Source organism: Eleutherodactylus coqui, chromosome 2 (genome assembly GCF_035609145.1).
Source record: "Eleutherodactylus coqui strain aEleCoq1 chromosome 2, aEleCoq1.hap1, whole genome shotgun sequence".
Taxonomy (NCBI): domain Eukaryota; kingdom Metazoa; phylum Chordata; class Amphibia; order Anura; family Eleutherodactylidae; genus Eleutherodactylus; species Eleutherodactylus coqui.
The window spans coordinates 290,698,029-290,717,623 of NC_089838.1; the positions used below are offsets into that span (position 1 = coordinate 290,698,029).

The 19,595-nt window shown below is 43.2% G+C and overlaps 1 protein-coding gene across 3 annotated transcripts in view; it reads left to right on the top strand.

Moving 5' to 3' along the window:
* The window catches only part of LOC136612689 (serine/threonine-protein kinase N1-like), a 99,316-nt gene that overhangs the window by 79,207 nt on the left and 514 nt on the right, over positions 1–19,595 (top strand). For all 3 annotated transcript variants that reach the window (XM_066593214.1, XM_066593212.1, XM_066593213.1), the window contains exons 14-21: positions 372–447; positions 4,534–4,625; positions 4,737–4,913; positions 5,104–5,166; positions 6,851–6,927; positions 9,774–9,916; positions 13,730–13,837; positions 17,589–17,669. In XM_066593214.1, the coding sequence (XP_066449311.1) occupies positions 372–447; positions 4,534–4,625; positions 4,737–4,913; positions 5,104–5,166; positions 6,851–6,927; positions 9,774–9,916; positions 13,730–13,837; positions 17,589–17,669 (817 nt within the window). The remainder of the gene's footprint in view (positions 1–371; positions 448–4,533; positions 4,626–4,736; positions 4,914–5,103; positions 5,167–6,850; positions 6,928–9,773; positions 9,917–13,729; positions 13,838–17,588; positions 17,670–19,595) is intronic.

The following is a 19,595-nucleotide window of genomic DNA, read 5'->3' on the forward strand; positions in this document are numbered from 1 at the left end:
ATCTTATATGGAGATGAAAGCAAGAGAGTAGGCTCCTCCAGTAATGCTAATAACCCATAAATCCTCGTTGCCCCATTAATGCCATTAGATATTAAGAGAAGTAAAGTTATGTCTACCGAGGCAGTGATTTGTTGCACAGATTTATATCTCCAGCCAGAACCGTTACATCAAGTAATACTTCCTCGCCTGAATTATTCATTAGATCATTTTCTTCTCTGCTATCACAGACGCAGTATCTTCAGCTATAGCAACAAATCTTTTGGTTCATCTATAAAACATACTTACCACCCCGGACTTTAAAACGTAAAAAAAAAGTCCAGGGCAGGAGGTTAATACTCTTTATAGGCACTACTTGTTTGTCCTGTTTACAGAACGCAGAGCGTCTCACATCTATCTCTGGAAGACTTCCGACTGTTGGCCGTCCTTGGTAGAGGGCACTTTGGAAAGGTGAGTGCCGTGGATTAGGGTTGAATGTTGAATAGTAGTCAGAAGAGGAAGCCACTTAAAGTGCCACTTCCATTAGATGAAAGTCGGAAAAATCTTTTAATTTCCATGAGATCGGTCAAATATGGAGGTCTCCTAACTCTCCTCTGATGATAGTTGTTGGGTTAAGGATCAGACATGTTGGATGTCACCATGTTTGATTCTTTGTACCTGTGGGAATTAAGCTTCTGCCAGAGTAGTCTGGCATTGGATTATTCCCCATTGAGAAAAAATACATACTGGATAACTTGAAAGAGTTGACCTGAAGAGCTATTGGCTGACGGTCATCTAAACTATATATATGGGCAGCTTTAGACTTGGTCTAGCAGCCAACATTACAAAATCAAGAACATCGTAGACATTGTAAGTTTACTTATAAGTTTTGGATAGCCCCTTGTTGTATGCACTCTTAAAGCATGTTGTGCTTAAAGGAAAGTTTGCCCCTCTATAAGCACATGTGTATCCATTTTTTCATGTAGAATGAGAAATTGGGCCCCTCGTTTTAGGGATGTGTGAAGGTCTTAAGAGCTGGATTCCCATTGAAAGCAATTTTATGACATGTCTGATTGGCACATTAGAAACATAATTTAGTGGAAAACACATTAAGGCCATGCAGACCAAATCATGATTAAATATGCTATCACCATACATGCATAGATTTGAAGCCTGAAGAAGAACCATGCGTTGGTTCGGAAGCTCGCATTAACATCATGTATTTTTGTTAGTCATTAAAAGCTATCATATCTACAAGATAACTTGGTTTCTCTTACTGGGAACAATCACATTTTGATGTATTCAGGTTATGTGGACCGGCTTTTAGGGGTTCATTAGCAGGGTACTGATTGGCTGGATGAGATGCCTTTGACACTGCTTTGGGTGTACTTGTTCTCATTGAAGAGATCCTGTGGTGTTTGGCAACCAATGATACTTTCAAAGAAGCACAATAGAAAAACAATATGCACTCACCCGGATTTATATAGTACTGATCCACTGCAAGATGATTCCTTTCATGCACACCACGCCATAAGTCTACGGCAACAAAAGTCCATACACAAGGGAAAGCCAGCTTAAAGGGGGTCTGCCAGGAAAATAAAAAAATCTATACTCCCCTGTGCCTTACCGGGCCGTTCACCAGGAAGCTGCTGCTCTTCTCCTGTCCCTCCTGCAGCCTTTCTATCGCAGGGCAGAAGCTGGCAAAGTTCCGGCTTCCGACACTGCTTCGACCATGCCGGACGGAAAGTACTGCTGCTCGGGTCAGTGGTCGATGTGTGACAAGTGTTGCGGCGCCCACTGATTGGCCTGGCTGCGTCTAACCTCTGACATTCTAGGAGAGTCGATGGCAAGTGTGCATGTGTCCCCCTTCCCGGCGAGCTTGTGCACTCACCGTTGACTCTCCAAGGATGTCAGAGGATAGACGCGGGCAGGTCGGCCGATGGAAGAGGAGACAAAAATACAACGGGATTAGGTAAGTTTACTTTGTTTTTTTAATGGTTTTCTTTCAACAGCTTAGATTAGTTCGGGATGCAGAGCAGGATGCAGGGTAGTGTTAAAAAAGGGGTTTTGCTGACAGAATCCCTTTAAGGTAAAGGAATCTTCTTTACTTATAGTCATGTTACACAAACGCGTTTCGAAGCCGTCAGGCTTTTTGGTCACAGGTAAATGGACAAAGTGAAGACCATGCAGGCTCACTAGCTAGTTTTAAAGTCTTTGGAATAGAAGGAGGTAAGAAACCTGTCAGATGTCGGGACTGGAAGAAGCGCGTCTTGTGTAGAGAGGCATATTAGATCCTACAATGGGGGTTCGGCCATCCAGAGGGTATAAATTAAAAAAGTGATCTGCTTTATATATATTAACTATCTCCCAGGTGTATATTATGACACAGATTCATATGCAAAAGTAGATTTACATACGGTATGTGCCTATTTGTGGATTGGACCATCTGTATATGTCAGCTGCATAACTAATTGACCCATGATAGTTTTTAACACTGAGCACCGTAAGGTCCATTTAGCTGTGAAGAAGAAGCCAGACGTGTTTGCGGTAACATGGTATCCGCACGCCACGCCTTCTATGGGACCTAATTAGAGATGAGCTAGTATACTCGCTAAGGCACATTACTTGAGCGAGTAGTGCCTTAGCCGAGTATCTCCCCGCTCCTCTCTAAAGATTCGTGGGCCGGCGGGGGGCGGGGAGCGGTGGGGGGAGAGCGGGGAGGAACGGAGGGGAGATCTCTCTCTCCCTCTCTCTCCCCCGCTCTCCCCCGCTCCCCGCTGCAACTCACCTGTCATCCGCGCCGGCCACCGAATCTTTAGAGACGAGCGGGGAGATACTCGGCTAAGGCACTACTCGCTCGAGTACTGTGCCTTAGCGAGTATACTCGCTCATCTCTAGACCTAATGTTTTACAGATTATAAATAAAGAAGATTCCTGTATCTTAATCATCCATACGTCTTTTTACTGACCTCACTAATGGGCGCCTAACCTGCACATACATCAGTTTAAGGCGATGGCTAAGCTGACGGCCAGGCTCCTGCCCTAACCGCCAGATGCAAAGAAAGCTCAGATCCTGGCAGTTTAACCCCAAAAAACACAACAAAAAGCAATCTAAAAGTCATATGTACCTCAACGCTTCCCGCAAAAAACAGGACCACACAGAGCTCTATCAATCTTAGAATGCGGCGATGTAGATTCAATAGTTTTTTCTTTGAAAATGTAGTAAAAAATAAAAGAATCTCTATAAACTTGGTATTGCAGTCATCATGCTGATCCAGATAAGAACATTATGATGTTATTTTTACCGAATGGTGATCGTTGTAAAAGCAAAACCCCAAAACAATGGTGGAATTTTTGAGGGTTTTTTCATCGGCTCCCCAAAAAATTGTAACAAAAGTTATACAATACATTATACGAACCCCAGAGTGGTTTCATTGAAATATACAATTTGTCCCCTCCTCAAAAAACTAGCCCTCCTACGGCTATGTCAACAAGTTATGACTCTTGGAATGCGACAATGACAATCGCTTGGTCCTTAAAGCAAAAAATGGGCTTATCACTAAGGGGTTAAGCTGGCTTTCCCTTATGTATGTGCAATACTTCTGGCAATGCTGCTTGGGAGAAAAGTATGTAAATTAACTGTCTGTCAAAATGAAGGAAATATCCTCATGGTATACATATAGCAGGAGAGGCCCTCTGATCAGTGGGATACACTATGTCATCCTATCCATGGCTGCTACATTGTTATTGGTGATGTATTAGAAAGTTTTTGCTGTTTTGTGTTTTTTTTAAGGAATTTAACAAATTTTGAAAAATTTATGAAAACAGTGGGCTCAAAGATGGAATTTGGTGCCCACATATAAGTGATGTCTGGAGAGTTAAGTTGACACTGACCGATTACATGGCAACTCACTCTTATGTCTTTATTGTCACTTCTTGGTCAGACCTAATATGGAAAGTGACACATTAACACCAATCTTTTTGGACTTTCCCATGCTGGAAGAGTATAAGAAATAAGAGTTTAGTGAAAGACTTTCTCTACTTTGAAAAATCCCTAATTGTTAGAAGGCTCACAGTAAGCTGATTTCAAAGTTTCCCCTCGCTGAAACCCACACAATTCAGCTATAATCTATGAAGAATCCTGCTAATAGTAAGTGTTCCGTTTGCCTGCACTGCCCCCACAGGGAAAAGCTAAGCATTACACAATGTCCATTCAAATCAATGGGTTGTCTATGTAATGCAGGACAGGATAGGTCCTCCAGAGCGAGGGATGCTCTTTATAGCCAACCTCAAGAGTTGAGGATCCTGAGCAGAGGACCCCCCTCTATCAGAATTACCTAATGGGGTGTATGAATATGGATTTTATAAATTGCACTATATTTCTAAGTAGTGTGATAAATCTTACAACCCGAACGTCTACATTTTGTCTGTGTCTTCCTCTAGAGCCATCTCATCATCATAGCCTGCATATTATATCACGCTGCTCTTGAGCTCCTTCCTATAAATCTTTTGGATTTTTTATTGTCTGTTTTATATTTGCATTGTTCTTCTATTCAGGTCTTGCTGTCTGAGTACAAGGAAACCGAAGAATTATTTGCAATCAAAGCTCTAAAGAAAGGAGATATCATCGCCAGGGATGAGGTTGAGAGGTTTGTATGTACATTAGCGCTAAGTTATAGCTTAGGAGGGGCACTTGTTTAATCCAGCTTCATCAGTTATAACCTATTGTTTCATCACTATATCCCTCTGCTTTACTCCAGTCTCATGTGCGAAAAGCGGGTGTTCGTAGCAGTGAGCGGAGCCTCACACCCCTTCCTGCTTAGTCTGCTGGGATGTTTCCAGACTTCTGACCATGTCTGTTTTGTCATGGACTTTATGTCTGGAGGAGACCTGATGACCCATATACATACAGAGGTGTTCAGCCAACAGCGAGCAACGTGAGTATATATGTATGTCTGTTGGGTGCGCTACAGAAAAAGTCCTGGCGTCACGCACACCAACTAACCAAAAACTAAAATAAACAATTCCCAATGTCTTACTGCGCATTACACCTAAAGAATTTGTATATAGTGCTGAGTGACATGTATATACCGTACCTGCTAACCCATGCACTATTTCCTGTCACAGGTTTTATGCAGCGTGTGTACTACTTGGGCTTCAATTTCTGCACAGTAAGAACATCGTGTACAGGTGAGAAGAGGAGTCCTAGGCGGTGGGAGGGACTGTATTCTCCAAAATGACCACTTATTAGAGACCCCATCTAGTAGTGGGTTGCCTTCGGAATTGCAGCAGTTTGTCATGTTATAGATTCCCATTGGTGTTGAAATGGTTCTGCAGGAATATTGGCCCCTGCGGACAGGAAGCTTCTTGTAGTCGGTACTGACATGTTATGAACAGCTGACAGGAAGGGATCATCGATTCATGCTGCTTGTGCCAAATTCTGACCTCCCATCACACGGTGCAACAGAAATCTGGATTTATCTGACCAGGAGATGTTCTTCCACTGCTCAGTGATTCAGTTTTGCCCTCTTTTGCCCTTTGGAGTTTCACCTTTCTGTTTCTATAAGGAAGCAATGACGCTGGAACTGGTCATCTGCTGTTATAGCCCATCGGTGCTAAGGAACGTCGATCAATGTATCCAGACAGTTGGAGCACCAGCGTTGTATTTGTCTGCAACTTCCTATGACCCCTTTTGTTGCCAAGTTGTTGACCTCCACAGGATCCCCTTTTGCTGTTTTCCTTGATCACACCATTTTCGGTATACTCTCCACATCGTTGGCTGTGTATGAAATCCCGGCCCCGGCTAGTCCAACACCGATGACCAGGCATCATTGGAATTCTCTCAGATTGATGGATTTACCCATCTAATGTAGAGTCACACTGAAACTGATCCACGGAAAACTTACTTGATTTTAACCTGTTGTTTCCGAGTCACTTGTGTAATTTACATACATTATTCCATACAATGTAATACAGTTGCCATTCAGTATATGTGATGGTTGACTGTACATAAGATCTGATGTCAAACTAGGTGTTATAAGTGGTGCCATTTATTGCTGGCCACAGGCACAAAAGATTCGATTGATGCAGTTATTAGAAGCATTTTACTGCATTGCCTTAAAGCCCATTTATACGCAACAATTATCGCTCGAAAATCGTTCAAACGATGGCACTCTTCGGCCGAACGATGATTTTAAGGTAAGCTTAAAATCCATTGTTCAGCCAGAGAGAGATAACAGGGACCGCACACTGTTACACATGGGAGTCAGAGATTACATTGTATTCTGCTGACAGCCCCTGCAAGAACAAAGGAGCTGTGTGCAGAGCTCGGACCACATGATGTGCTCTGCAAACAGCTCCCAGAGGCTCTTTTACATGCAAATGAAGCTGATGAGGTGTTAATGGACATTAGTGTCCATTAACACTTTATGCAAAACGATCACTAAAACTGTCAGTCTTTCAATGGTTTGAAAGAGTGTCTTTGCGTGTAAATGGGCCTTTACTGCCAGAAATATCTCTACATTTACAGTCTACATATAACTAGCTATGCATGGGATGAACCAACCAGAAGTGCTAAACATGGTGCAGCCTGTTAAAAGATTAGCTTGCAATTGTGCTACTCATCCATCGTCATGCAAAAAAGGAAAGAAGTAGATGATCTCCTGTGATGGAGCCGCCGCTGGTGCAATGAGGGATCTAGTTGAACATAGTCAACAATGTATGACCATAGTTGGGTTGCACAATATATGGTTCAGTTGGTTTTGTGTGTTTGTTCATGTGATCGAGTGAAAAGAATAAGACATTACAATGGGTCAGTGTATAATTAGAGGTCGCTAGATTACAGAGGTTTAACTGATCTTTGATCCCTTTGCAGAGATTTAAAACTGGATAATCTGCTGCTGGACTCAGAAGGATATGTGAAGTTGGCGGATTATGGTCTCTGTAAGGAGGGTTAGTACTTGGTCTATGTGCTTTGTATATATATTTTTGCATATACAATGACTTGTTTGTATAGGGTTATTCAAAAAGGAGCAGATTTGGGGATTTAACCCTTTCCAATCCACTGTCTGACGTCTAAAGACATTTTGATTGAAGGCTGTACAGCTTCCGATGTCAGAAGATGTCTGGCAGGGTATTCTTACTGTATATTACTGGCCGCTCTGTTGTCGGGGACCTCTCTGGCATGTCCCATACTGCAGTACTGGCTCTAGCCAGCAGATGGTGCCATTGTAAAATGCCAGAAAGAGAAAGCCTCCTAGGAAACCCTGAATCCAAAATTGGATTGCAAAGGGTTAATTACAAACTAAGAAAGAAAGGTACGCAATCCGCACATCGCTGAAAAGAGGAAGGTTCAACATTTTTAGGACATACCAATAAGTTCCATTTTCTGCCACACTGCAGTGCTGTTTCTTGTTTATAGGAAAATGGCGTCACGACAGGAGAAATTGTTTTATGCAATTGAGTTTTCTTACTGTGAATCCATTGTTTAAGCGCAGCGTGAAATCCCAAAACAGCCGCCTCCTTGCATGCAAATTTATGAGTGGCATAGAAAATTTGTTGAACTTGCTTGCATATGCAAGCAGAAAAGTACTAGTCATCCACGCACGTCTCATGAAAATGTGGTTTTAGAGGCGCTTTCAAATGGAAAATGGAACTTACCGGTAGGTCATCCAAAATGTTGAACTTTCCTCCTTTCAGTAGTGTGTGGATTGTGTACCTCTTTTTTAATTAAATCCCCAAATCTGCCCCTTCCTTTTGAATAACCCTGTATAATAAAAGTGATCGTGTCCCCAGACTATGTCCAGGCCTTACTAGGAAGCTGTACAGTCCATGTCTCACATTAATCTCTCAGACCACCTTACTAGGAAGCTGTACAGTCCATGTCTCACATTAATCTCTCAGACCACCTTACTAGGAAGCTGTACAGTCCATGTCTCACATTAATCTCTCAGACCACCTTACTAGGAAGCTGTACAGTCTATGTCTCACATTAATCTCTCAGACCACCTTACTAGGAAGCTGTACAGTCCATGTCTCACATTAATCTCTCAGACCACCTTACTAGGGAGCTGTACAGTCCATGTCTCACATTAATCTCTCAGACCACCTTACTAGGAAGCTGTACAGTCCATGTCTCACATTAATCTCTCAGACCACCTTACTAGGAAGCTGTACAGTCCATGTCTCACATTAATCTCTCAGACCACCTTACTAGGAAGCTGTACAGTCCATGTCTCACATTAATCTCTCAGACCACCTTACTAGGAAGCTGTACAGTCCATGTCTCACATTAATCTCTCAGACCACCTTACTAGGAAGCTGTACAGTCCATGTCTCACATTAATCTCTCAGACCACCTTACTAGGAAGCTGTACAGTCCATGTCTCACATTAATCTCTCAGACCACCTTACTAGGAAGCTGTACAGTCCATGTCTCACATTAATCTCTCAGACCACCTTACTAGGGAGCTGTACAGTCCATGTCTCACATCAATCTCTCAGACCACCTTACTAGGAAGCTGTACAGTCCATGTCTCACATCAATATCTCAGACCACCTTACTAGGAAGCTGTACAGTCCATGTCTCACATTAATCTCTCAGACCACCTTACTAGGAAGCTGTACAGTCCATGTCTCACATTAATCTCTCAGACCACCTTACTAGGGAGCTGTACAGTCCATGTCTCACATTAATCTCTCAGACCACCTTACTAGGAAGCTGTACAGTCCATGTCTCACATTAATCTCTCAGACCACCTTACTAGGAAGCTGTACAATCTATGTCTCACATTAATCTCTCAGACCACCTTACTAGGAAGCTGTACAATCTATGTCTCACATTAATCTCTCAGACCACCTTACTAGGAAGCTGTACAGTCCATGTCTCACATTAATCTCTCAGACCACCTTACTAGGAAGCTGTACAGTCCATGTCTCACATTAATCTCTCAGACCACCTTACTAGGGAGCTGTACAGTCCATGTCTCACATTAATCTCTCAGACCACCTTACTAGGAAGCTGTACAGTCCATGTCTCACATTAATCTCTCAGACCACCTTACTAGGAAGCTGTACAGTCCATGTCTCACATTAATTTCTCACTAGATCCCATTTGTTTCCTACTTAGCACTTTGTTTATGTTGCACTGAATTCTGCAAACAAATCAATGATGGAAACTCAGAACTCACGATAAATCCTGAATACTGTTGAATTGTTTACTTAATGGCTCCTAAATTATTGTTCCCCTGAGGAACCCCTACTAGTCCCCCACCCCAACTGTATAAGTAACTGCTTACTCGTCCAAGCAAATGCGGGGGGCCGGCAGGGAAGTGCGGGGGAAAGTAAGAGATCTCTCTCCCCCCCCCCCCCCCACATTTCCTCGGACGAATAAGCAGTTACTCAAAAAGACCAATGCTCTCTCAAGCATCAGCCTTGAACGAGCGTGCTCGCTCACCTCTAGTGATGACAAAGCAAACGATTCATGTCCTCCATCAAATGGAGTAACTTAAATGTTTTTTGGTCCCTCGTCTCTAATTGTTTTATATAAGTAGTACGTTAGTAAACTGTTGCCCCTCTGCTTCTACATAATACATTTGTTGCATTTCCACATATATGGACTATACATAATGGGCCTTGGTGACTATATCTGGGAAGCTTGTGAAGAAGGTTATGATGGAGAAACTGGCCAATGTCCTTTGGCTTACATAAGATAGTCCTTAAGAGCTTGCCATAAAAATGACCTACAGAATTAAACCGTTTTGTGCCAACTTACCTCTGCTTCTACATATGTGTATTAGGAATGGGTCCGGCTGATCGCACTTCTACATTTTGTGGAACACCAGAGTTTTTGGCTCCTGAAGTTCTTACAGATGCCTCTTACACTCGAGCGGTGGACTGGTGGGGTTTTGGAGTTCTTATATATGAGATGATGGTTGGAGAGGTAAGACTGGAAGGATTAATAATTTGGTAATAATTCTGATCTGCAAAGTCATTGTTGGGAAGGTTAGGTTATGTGACCTTTCACAGGGGGCGAGATATTCCGTAACCGCGTTGAGGACTATGCTCTCCTGCGGAATATTCAGCCCCAAAATCCACACTGCTAACATGCGGATTTTGATGTGGAATTGCAAATAGAAGAATCCTTCCGGCAATTCCACATTAGAATCTGCAATTAGGTTGGAAAGGCTTAAGTTCTCTGGTTTGTGCAAGCTGGGCATTCAGAAATAACCAACTTAACCCTTCATTCAGATCTCTTTAGAATAATAGAGGGGGAAAGAGTGTGTTTACAGTGTATTGGGTTGGTGATTAGAGATGAGCGAGCGTACTCGCTAAGGCAAACTACTCGAGCGAGTAGTGCCTTATGCGAGTACCTGCCCGCTCGTCTCAAAAGGTTTGGGTGCCGGCAGGGGAGAGCGGTGAGTTGCGGGAGTGAGCAGGGGGAGCTGGGGGGAGAGAGAGAGATCTCCCCCCCCCCGTTCCTCCCCGCCGCTCCCCGCCCCCACCCGAATCTTTTGAGACGAGCGGGCAGGTACTCACATACGGCACTACTCGCTCGAGTAGTTTGCCTTAGCGAGTACACTCGCTCATCTCTATTGGTGATATATTGGATGCATTATGAAGCCAATTGGGACAGATTTACTATTAAAAATACAACCGTTTTCTGGCAACTTGTGCCGAAAAAAGTCTTACATGCTTTGTGCTACATTTATTTTGGGTTTTTAGACACTTTTGGATATTTTTTCCAACTCATCCAAATAGAAGGCATGACTTTTTGAAAGAGGAATGTGTCCTGAATTGCATCAAATATTGCGGCAAATTCTACCAAAATTTTGGCACAATTTTTGGCATAAGCTAAGCCAACTAAGAGGTGGTATAAACCTAGACTAGACACTCTTGAAATTCAACAAATTTACCATCCAGCCTGAGTCACTGTGATGAATCTGGCACATTTGAAGGCTGTCTTAGTTTGCCCTTTTTGTCCAGGTAGATAAGGGAGCAAATTGGAAAACACAAAAGTACAATTCGCACCGGTAACATGGATCTCCCTATCCGCAGACATTTCCTTGAGCAAAAACAGCCAATTGCGCTTCAGAGTAATTGATGGTATCAAACCATTTGAGAGAGGCGGAGATTATTACTTCCGCTCTGACTCCATATGCTTGGAGACACCGTATTTGATATGTTTATTGTTTCGTCTCTGTTGAAAAAGTTGCTTTTTGTATTGCCCCCTGAAAACTCCTTTTTGCACTATTTTACAAGAATGCTTGTTGCATTTCCCCATAAATAAACTAAAGGAAGTATGATTTAGGGAGAGTTCTGGTGTCTGTAGGTGTATCTCCATAATGAGATTCCTTGGTCTATAATTCCCATATTAAATTATATAGCACAAAGAGAGAAAGAAGCGTTGCAACAATAATAACGGGTATATTTCAGGTGTATCTAATTAATATCATATAATATACAGGTGAGAGCTTGAGGGTGAATACAGTAAAATGATTGGGACTCGATTATCTATTCATTCCCATGAAAACAAATGAAAGATTATATATGGGAGTGGGTATTAAAATGAGAAGATAGTTGACAGATTCCCGGTATCCTTTGCCTATTCCAGGCTGGGTCTGCCTGGTTGGATTAGAGTTACCATTGTAACTGAAGTGTGACATGCGAGTGTATGTGAATAATTTACATATGCGCACTATATACTTTGAATAACTTTATATAGATAGTACTCTATGCGATCTGTCCATTTGGCCAGAGGGGCGTGCTATGTGATGTGTATTGTACGCATGCGCATAAGCTATGCAGAGGATTGTTGTGTTGCGATGTCCTTTTAGATCGTGCGCATGTGCTATGGGAAGGTCATGTTAGGAGATGCATGATACATGCATGTGCATGTATTCATGCAGTAGCGTAGTGCCACAATGTCTCTTTAGACCTCGCGCATGCACTATGATGTAATATCAACCTAACCTGACTTCAAGATGTGGGGAAATTCCGCGCATGCGCTGTTAGACGATTAGGGCGCTTGGTGTCTCCATTAACCATATTTGGTCAGTACTGTGATGTGGAACTTGGATAATATGTTACAAGTTTGTTTAAATGTATCTAATAATGCCATTCGGATTAGGCAACTACAGTGTTAAAGTGCTAGTACTGCTAGTTAATGAATTGGACCTTTGGTGATTGGGTGATGTGTTTCATCTCTATGTATTTATTGCTGTCATGGTATCATTGTAATTTGAGCGTGACGAGGCGGTCAAAACGTCATAATTTTAATTAAGAGATTTCTATTTTTTGCACCATGTATGCTGCCACTCACTGATTACTATATGCTATGGGGGATTAACCCATAGCCCCACTCTCTCACTCCCTGCTATGGGTTAATCCCCCATAGCCCTGCTTTCTCTCCCTGCTATGGGGGATTAACCCATAGCCTCGCTCTCTCTTTCCCTATCATGGGTTAATTACCCCAAGGGATATCCCCATAGCAGTGAGAGAGGGGGGCAGGGCTACAGGGGATCTCCGAGGGATATCCCCATAGTGCTAGAGCGGCAGTGCTAAACAGTGGTTCCTTCTAGCCCCACCCTCTCCTGCCATGCTCTCAGGGAAGCCCTCTAACGTAGCCCCCCTTTCTCTTGCCGCTATAAGGAAATCCCTTGAGGAACCCGAAGCTGAGTAGAGAGGTGATGAGAGTCCCCTGCTGCTGGGGAATTGCCAGCTGCTTACAGTGGGGGCATTTAAAACCTGCTGCCCAGAAGCACATTTTAAATGTTCCCCTGTAAACTCCTGTTAGTCCCTGTGGGGATTAAGGGAACCCCCGGGGAGGTAAACAGAACACTTGTGGCTTACCTCATCCCTGTGGGGACTAACAGGAGTTTACAATGGGGCATTTAAAATGTGCTTCTGGTTGTATCGGCGCCTCTGCTGTGTGGAATTTCCTCAGTCTGCAGAAATCCTCGTAATGACTTATTTTCAGAGCATCTGACACAGCTAAACTCCTGCTCCCATAGGAGTCTATGGAGACTCCTACGGGTCACGCACCAAAGATAAGTCAGTTCCTATCTTTTCACAAAGCCCGGACCTTACATGCGACTATTGCAGTCACACATGTCCTATCTTTTGAAGATGTGAGTTTTTTTGCACGTCCAACGTTTCTTCATCTGAAGGCTTCTATAGGAAACCATTGGTTCTAATACATGCAATGTCTTCATGTGCCTATTCTGCGCTTAAACCGCGCCCATGTGATCGAGGCCTAAAGTTGTGTTGTAAGGTAGGGATGTTTGGTCTATGTTCAGTTTCCTTTGAGTTGGTATTATGGGATGACTTAAAGAGTTTGCTCCAGCTGGACAAGAAGGAAGCCACCCTAGAATCAGAACATCAGTAGGCGTCCAGCTTCTCTAACTTCTGGTGATCATTCTGAAACGAGTGGCTGTGGTCTTGTCGAGTCCATTGGCAGTGAGAGGAGGGGGGAGGGACAACCCTTTACGTTACTGCCAAATTTTGAAACTCGTAAAAATAAAAAAAGGTAAAGAGAGGAGGAAAGGTGAAGATTATGGTCCCCCTCTGCCCAAGGTGGTCATACTCTTCTGGTCACATCACGAGTGGGGAGATGCCGTATCCAAATACCAAATGTTCTATCGGATGTACATTTTGACTTTACGTTGGATACAGTGAAGAAAAGTTTGCATAAAGTTTTCCTCCAGTTTATCTGTATCCAGTACATCATCATTAACCAGTTCCTTCTCTGTCTCAGTCCCCATTCCCAGGAGACGAGGAGGAGGAGGTATTTGACAGCATTGTTAATGATGAAGTCCGCTATCCTCGATTCCTCTCAGCTGAAGCCATTGCGATCATGAGGAGGGTAAGAGCATTCATAGTCCGTACAATTACTGCATGCAACAGAAACACTTATTTCTATATTAAGCCATCTAATTAGGCATAATTAGGACTGTGTTTGGCTGTTATTTACAAGCTTACACCAGGCAGCAGTGTCATAGGGGACATTGAATGCATCAAAAATGATGACCCGCAGCAGTGCTTCCATTCTAGCTGCCTAATATAAAAGAACGATAAACAGAAAATGTGGACTGTTAGGAGGACGTCTTATATGATAGCACTGACAGAACTGGAATCACAGTCATTGTGGATCCACATTAAGGCCGCTTCCACATGGGTGACACAATATCGTCGTGAGAAAACCGTAGCGATATCGCATCTGTGTTCTGTGTGTTTTCTCACGGCGATATCACGATTTTGTGTCACTACGAAGTCGCGCGACTTTCTAGCGCTCCTTTGCCAGGATTTTTAGGGGCGTTTGTGAAGATTCACAGCCTGCCCTTCCTGGAGGCGGTGATTTTGATCCTCCAATCCAGGAAGGGCTGTCAGAAGACTTACAAGCAAGTGTCGGGGAGCTTCAGGGAAGAAGTCGCGCCAAAGATGACAGCGCCTCTTAGGTGATGTATTAGCAGGTGGCGCTATTCTAGTATCAGTCCTGGAATATCTGGGGATAAAAACAGCAGGTGGCGCTATTCTAGCATTAGTCCTGGAGTATCTGGGGATAGAAACAGCAGGTGGCGCTATTCTAGCATTAGTCCTGGAGTATCTGGGGATAGAAACAGCAGGTAGCGCTATTCTAGCATTAGTTCTGGAATATCTGGGGATAGAAACAGCAGGTGGCGCTATTGTAGCATTAGTCCTGAAATATCTGGGGATAGAAACAGCAGGTGGCGCTATTCTAGCATTAGTCCTGGTATATCTGGGGATAGAAACAGCAGGTGGCGCTATTCTAACATTGGTCCTGGAATATCTGGGGGTAGAAACAGCAGGTGGCGCTATTCTAGCATTAGTCCTGGAGTATCTGGGGATAGAAACAGCAGGTGGCGCTATTCTAGCATTATTCCTGGAGTATCTGGGGATAGAAACAGCAGGTGGCGCTATTCTAGCATTATTCCTGGAGTATCTGGGGATAGAAACAGCAGGTAGCCCTATTCTAGCATTAGTCCTGGAATATCTGGGGATAAAAACAGCAGGTGGCGCTATTCTGGCATTAGTCCTGGAATATCTGGGGAAAGAAACAGAAGGTATCGCTATTCTAGCATTAGTCCTGCAGTATCTGGGGATAGAAACAGCAGGTCGCGCTATTAGTCCTGGAATATCTGGGGAAAGAAACAGCAGGTGTCGCTATTCTAGCATTAGTCCTGGAGTATCTGGGGATAGAAACAGCAGGTGGCGCTATTCTAGCATTAGTCCTGGAATATCTGGGGATAGAAACAGCAGGTGTCGCTATTCTAGCATTAGTCCTGGAATATCTGGGGATAGAAACAGTAGGTGGCGCTATTCTGGCATTAGTCCTGGAATATCTGGGGAAAGAAACAGCAGGTGGCGCTATTCTAACATTATTCCTGGAGTATCTTGGGATAGAAACAGCAGGTGGCGCTATTCTAGCATTAGTCCTGGAGTATCTGGGGATAGAAACAGCAGGTGGCGCTATTCTAGCATTAGTCCTGGAGTATCTGGGGATAGAAACAGCAGGTAGCCCTATTCTAGCATTAGTCCTGGAATATCTGGGGATAGAAACAGCAGGTGTCGCTATTCTAGCATTAGTCCTGGAATATCTGGGGATAGAAACAGTAGGTGGCGCTATTCTGGCATTAGTCCTGGAATATCTGGGGAAAGAAACAGCAGGTGGCGCTATTCTAGCATTATTCCTGGAGTATCTTGGGATAGAAACAGCAGGTGGCGCTATTCTAGCATTAGTCCTGGAGTATCTGGGGATAGAAACAGCAGGTGGCGCTATTCTAGCATTAGTCCTGGAGTATCTGGGGATAGAAACAGCAGGTAGCCCTATTCTAGCATTAGTCCTGGAATATCTGGGGATAGAAACAGCAGGTGGCGCTATTCTGGCATTAGTCCCGGAATATCTGGGGAAAGAAACAGCAGGTGGCGCTATTCTAGCATTAGTCCTGGAGTATCTGGGGATAGAAACAGCAGGTGGCGCTATTCTAGCATTAGTCCTGGAATATCTGGCATAGAAACAGCAGGTGGCGCTATTCTAGCATTAGTCCTGGAATATCTGGGGATAGAAACATTTTTTAATAAGTCTAACTACAAGAGGTGTGTATAATTATGGCCTGTATGTAACTAGAAACAATATTTTTTGTGGGACAACCCCTTTAAAGCGGTTTTCCAGTTGCCCAATGACCTAGACTTACTAAAACAAGCCACTTTTCAATTTAGTCACGGTGCCAAAAAAGTACAGATCTCTAAATTTTGTTTCAGGTCACGTGATGCCACCCCCAAAGGGTTACACGGCTCCATTGGTGTTGAGCGTATGTCCTCCCCACAGGCTTGTTGTATTACTTCCACCGCACCTGCATAAAGCCACTTTCTGCCTAAAACTCCTTGCTCTTCTATCACAATTGCGCCAAAGTCCAGCGTTCAATCAGAGGTGTTCAAACTGTTTACAGAACATGGACTGGTAGTATAGGGATGTGGCTTTGAAGTGGATGGAGCAAACTCGGATACAATTAAGTAGATGTACTTGGCAAGAATGAAGCTGGTGGAGATGCTAGTGGAGTGCGGTGCGGAAGATGTAGTCTCCGAGTATAGGAAACTATCATAGACAATTAGTGAATGTACGCAACAGGCAGGAGCCAGGGCAACCCCGATAATTAGAAAAGCATCTGAAAACCCCATTACATCGTGCTGTTCTTCTGTTAGTCCTCCTGGAAATATCTAAATAAATTGCCAACTGGGTGTTACCATTCCCCTTGTCAGTAGGGTTTATCTTTGCACAGCCTAACATTGTCAACACTAATAGGACAACATCAGTGTGTAGGGAAACCCCATATAGACCAAGTGAATTTTAACACCCAGTTGTCAATTTAGGGGTCCTGCACACTGGTGTCAAAAAGTCATTCTTAATGTTTTGAATGAGTTCATTCACATTAGTGATGTTTTCCTGCATGGCACCGCTATGCAGGAAAAAAAAAATCGCAGCATGTTCTATCTTTTTGCGATATTGCCCATTGTTTGCAATGGGAGAACACCGCGATCCTTTGCCGTGGCTGTGACAGCTGTGCCGGGGATTCCTTCATCCCTGCAGTGATGTGAGGATATTTTCTGATCAAAATGCCTCGCATCCAGAGTTTTTCAAGGATTGTGAGGGCGATATTGAGGCATGAATCACAGCCCAAAATCGCCCTCGCCAGTGTAAAGGAGCCCTTATTCATACATTTCCAGGAGGAATAACAGAGGAATGCTACAATGCAGAGTTCTAAGAAATGTACTCTAGAATGCTTAAAATCAGTAACTACTAAAACAGACTTGTCAGAAGAGCAATTGGGTCCTCTTTAAGGAAACCTGTCTTGTACCTAGGTAAGCTCAGAGCGGGCTATTATATTCACTTGTACGTTCCTTCAAGTGTCATCATAGTAAAAAATCTCAGTCCAAGTTCATTTGTTTCATCTCGGTAAAGATGTGATATAAAGGTTATGTTAACGGTGACATCACACTGGGTTTTTTTTAACTTCGTTTGGTGACATCACACTGTTGTATCAATGTTTTCATCTCAGCCCCGTCTGAGCTGCTACTAACGGACCATTACTCCACAGCTCCTGCGCAGGAACCCCGAGAGGCGCCTGGGCTCGGGAGAGCGGGATGCAGAAGATGTCAAGAAGCAGCCATTCTTTAAGGTGAGTAACGGTACAGTAATATATACACCGGGGGGGAGATTTATTACTACTGTCCTAAAGTGAGACAGGATAAATCCAGGCCAGACAGACAGAAACTGCGCCAAACCTTTCACAGTAGCTCACGGCCGCCCCCTTTTTTTCAAGACACTTTTCCAATCTACAAAGTGTCTATAAACACATAATAAATTTGTCACATGACATGTTTTTTGGCAGAATTCTGGTAAGTCCTCCCTATTATGTGTCTGCGGATTGTTTTATGTTCTCTTTGCTAATGACAATGCTGGCGCATGTAGAGTTGTTCCCACTAACAGCTGTATTACCCACTGTGCCCGTGCCATCAGCAGCGGGTGTCAGCCACAACAGCTGGGATCAGGGACCGCCTGCAGCGTTACACTGACAAGTATAAGGCCTCATTCAGATAACCAGATTGCAATTTGCAAATCTCAGGCGTAACATGCCTTGGACAGAACATGGACACCTCCGTCCAATCTGGTAGACAGTGCACTATTTGCATGTCCTGTTCTCCCCTGTGATATGACCGAAAATAGAGCATTCGACACACATCATCAGTTCATGTGAAAAAGTGCTCTAGTGTATAGCCTGATAAATACGCAGACAGAAAATACACCCGTCTGAATACTTATATGAGCAAGCTGAAGATCAAATGCCATAGTGAAGCTAAAAGAAAAGTAAAACATGAAAACAAAATGACAGAATGTCTAAAAGTATGGAAAAAGGAAAAAAAAAAAACCTTTTTGTCATTAAAAAATATATAATGAAAATGGACGTATAATTGGTATGGTCATGTCCGGAACGCCTATAAAACAAATGCATTATTTATTCTGCATGGGGAACACCGTACAAAATAGAAAACAAAAATGAATGACAATGTCAGAATGCTGTTATTTTGGTCATCTCACCTCAAAAAAAAATGACCAAAGAGTCATTTGTACTCCAAAATAGTACTAATAGTACTACAATTCACCCTGCAACAAAACAAGTACTCGCACGGCTCCGTTGACGAAAAAAGTTACGAGTCTCAGAATATAGCATCCAAAGAACAAATAAAAAGTGTTTTTATTGCACAAAATTAGAGGTAACGTTATTTATGCCATGTGCAAAAAGGTGGAAAATATAAAGCTTACCAAAAAAATTGCAAAATTTTTGATTTTTTTTTTCATTTTCCACAAAAAGAATTAAAGGGGTTGTTTGCCCCCCCCCCAATCGATGGGGGGCTGCTAATCAGGGATCTCAGAGGATAGGTCGTTAGTTTAAAAAAAAAGGGCAGACAACCCCTCTAATAGAAGTTAATCGATGAGTTACATTACCAAGATAGTGGCTTTAAAAAAAAAAAAGAACAAGCCCTCTTACGGTTATGTCAAAGGAAAATTAAAAAAAGTCCTGACTTTTAGAATGCAACGATGAACCAAACAAAAATAAAGGCATCACTGATGAAGCCTGTGATTGGTTGAGTGATGATGTGCACAATGAACGGCATGTGAATGCTGAAAGCAACACTCCGGTTTCAGGACGAAATTCTGTTCCATAACCGGAGGAGGTGGGTATATATTAGCTGCAGTTGTTCTTTTCTGCTCTCCTTATGATCCGCCAGTTCCAGGGTCCATTTTTCACCTTCCAAAATGGCCAATGCAACCTTCAATCTCCACAGTGCATTGGTATTGTTAGACTACCAATGCAATATACCTGCTTTCTGATAGGCCAGAGCTGATCATATGATTAGCACAGGCCAACCAGAGAACAGTGCACAGTGTGCATTAGGTGTTGGTAAATTGCTGCAGCCATCTTCGATGGCTGAAGATGAGGCTCGGGACAGTCAGAGAGGCAGCAGAAAAGAACAACTGCAGGTAATAAATATACCCTTCGTTTCCCTCCTGAAACCAGAGGGTTGCTTGAAGCTTCTTCTGA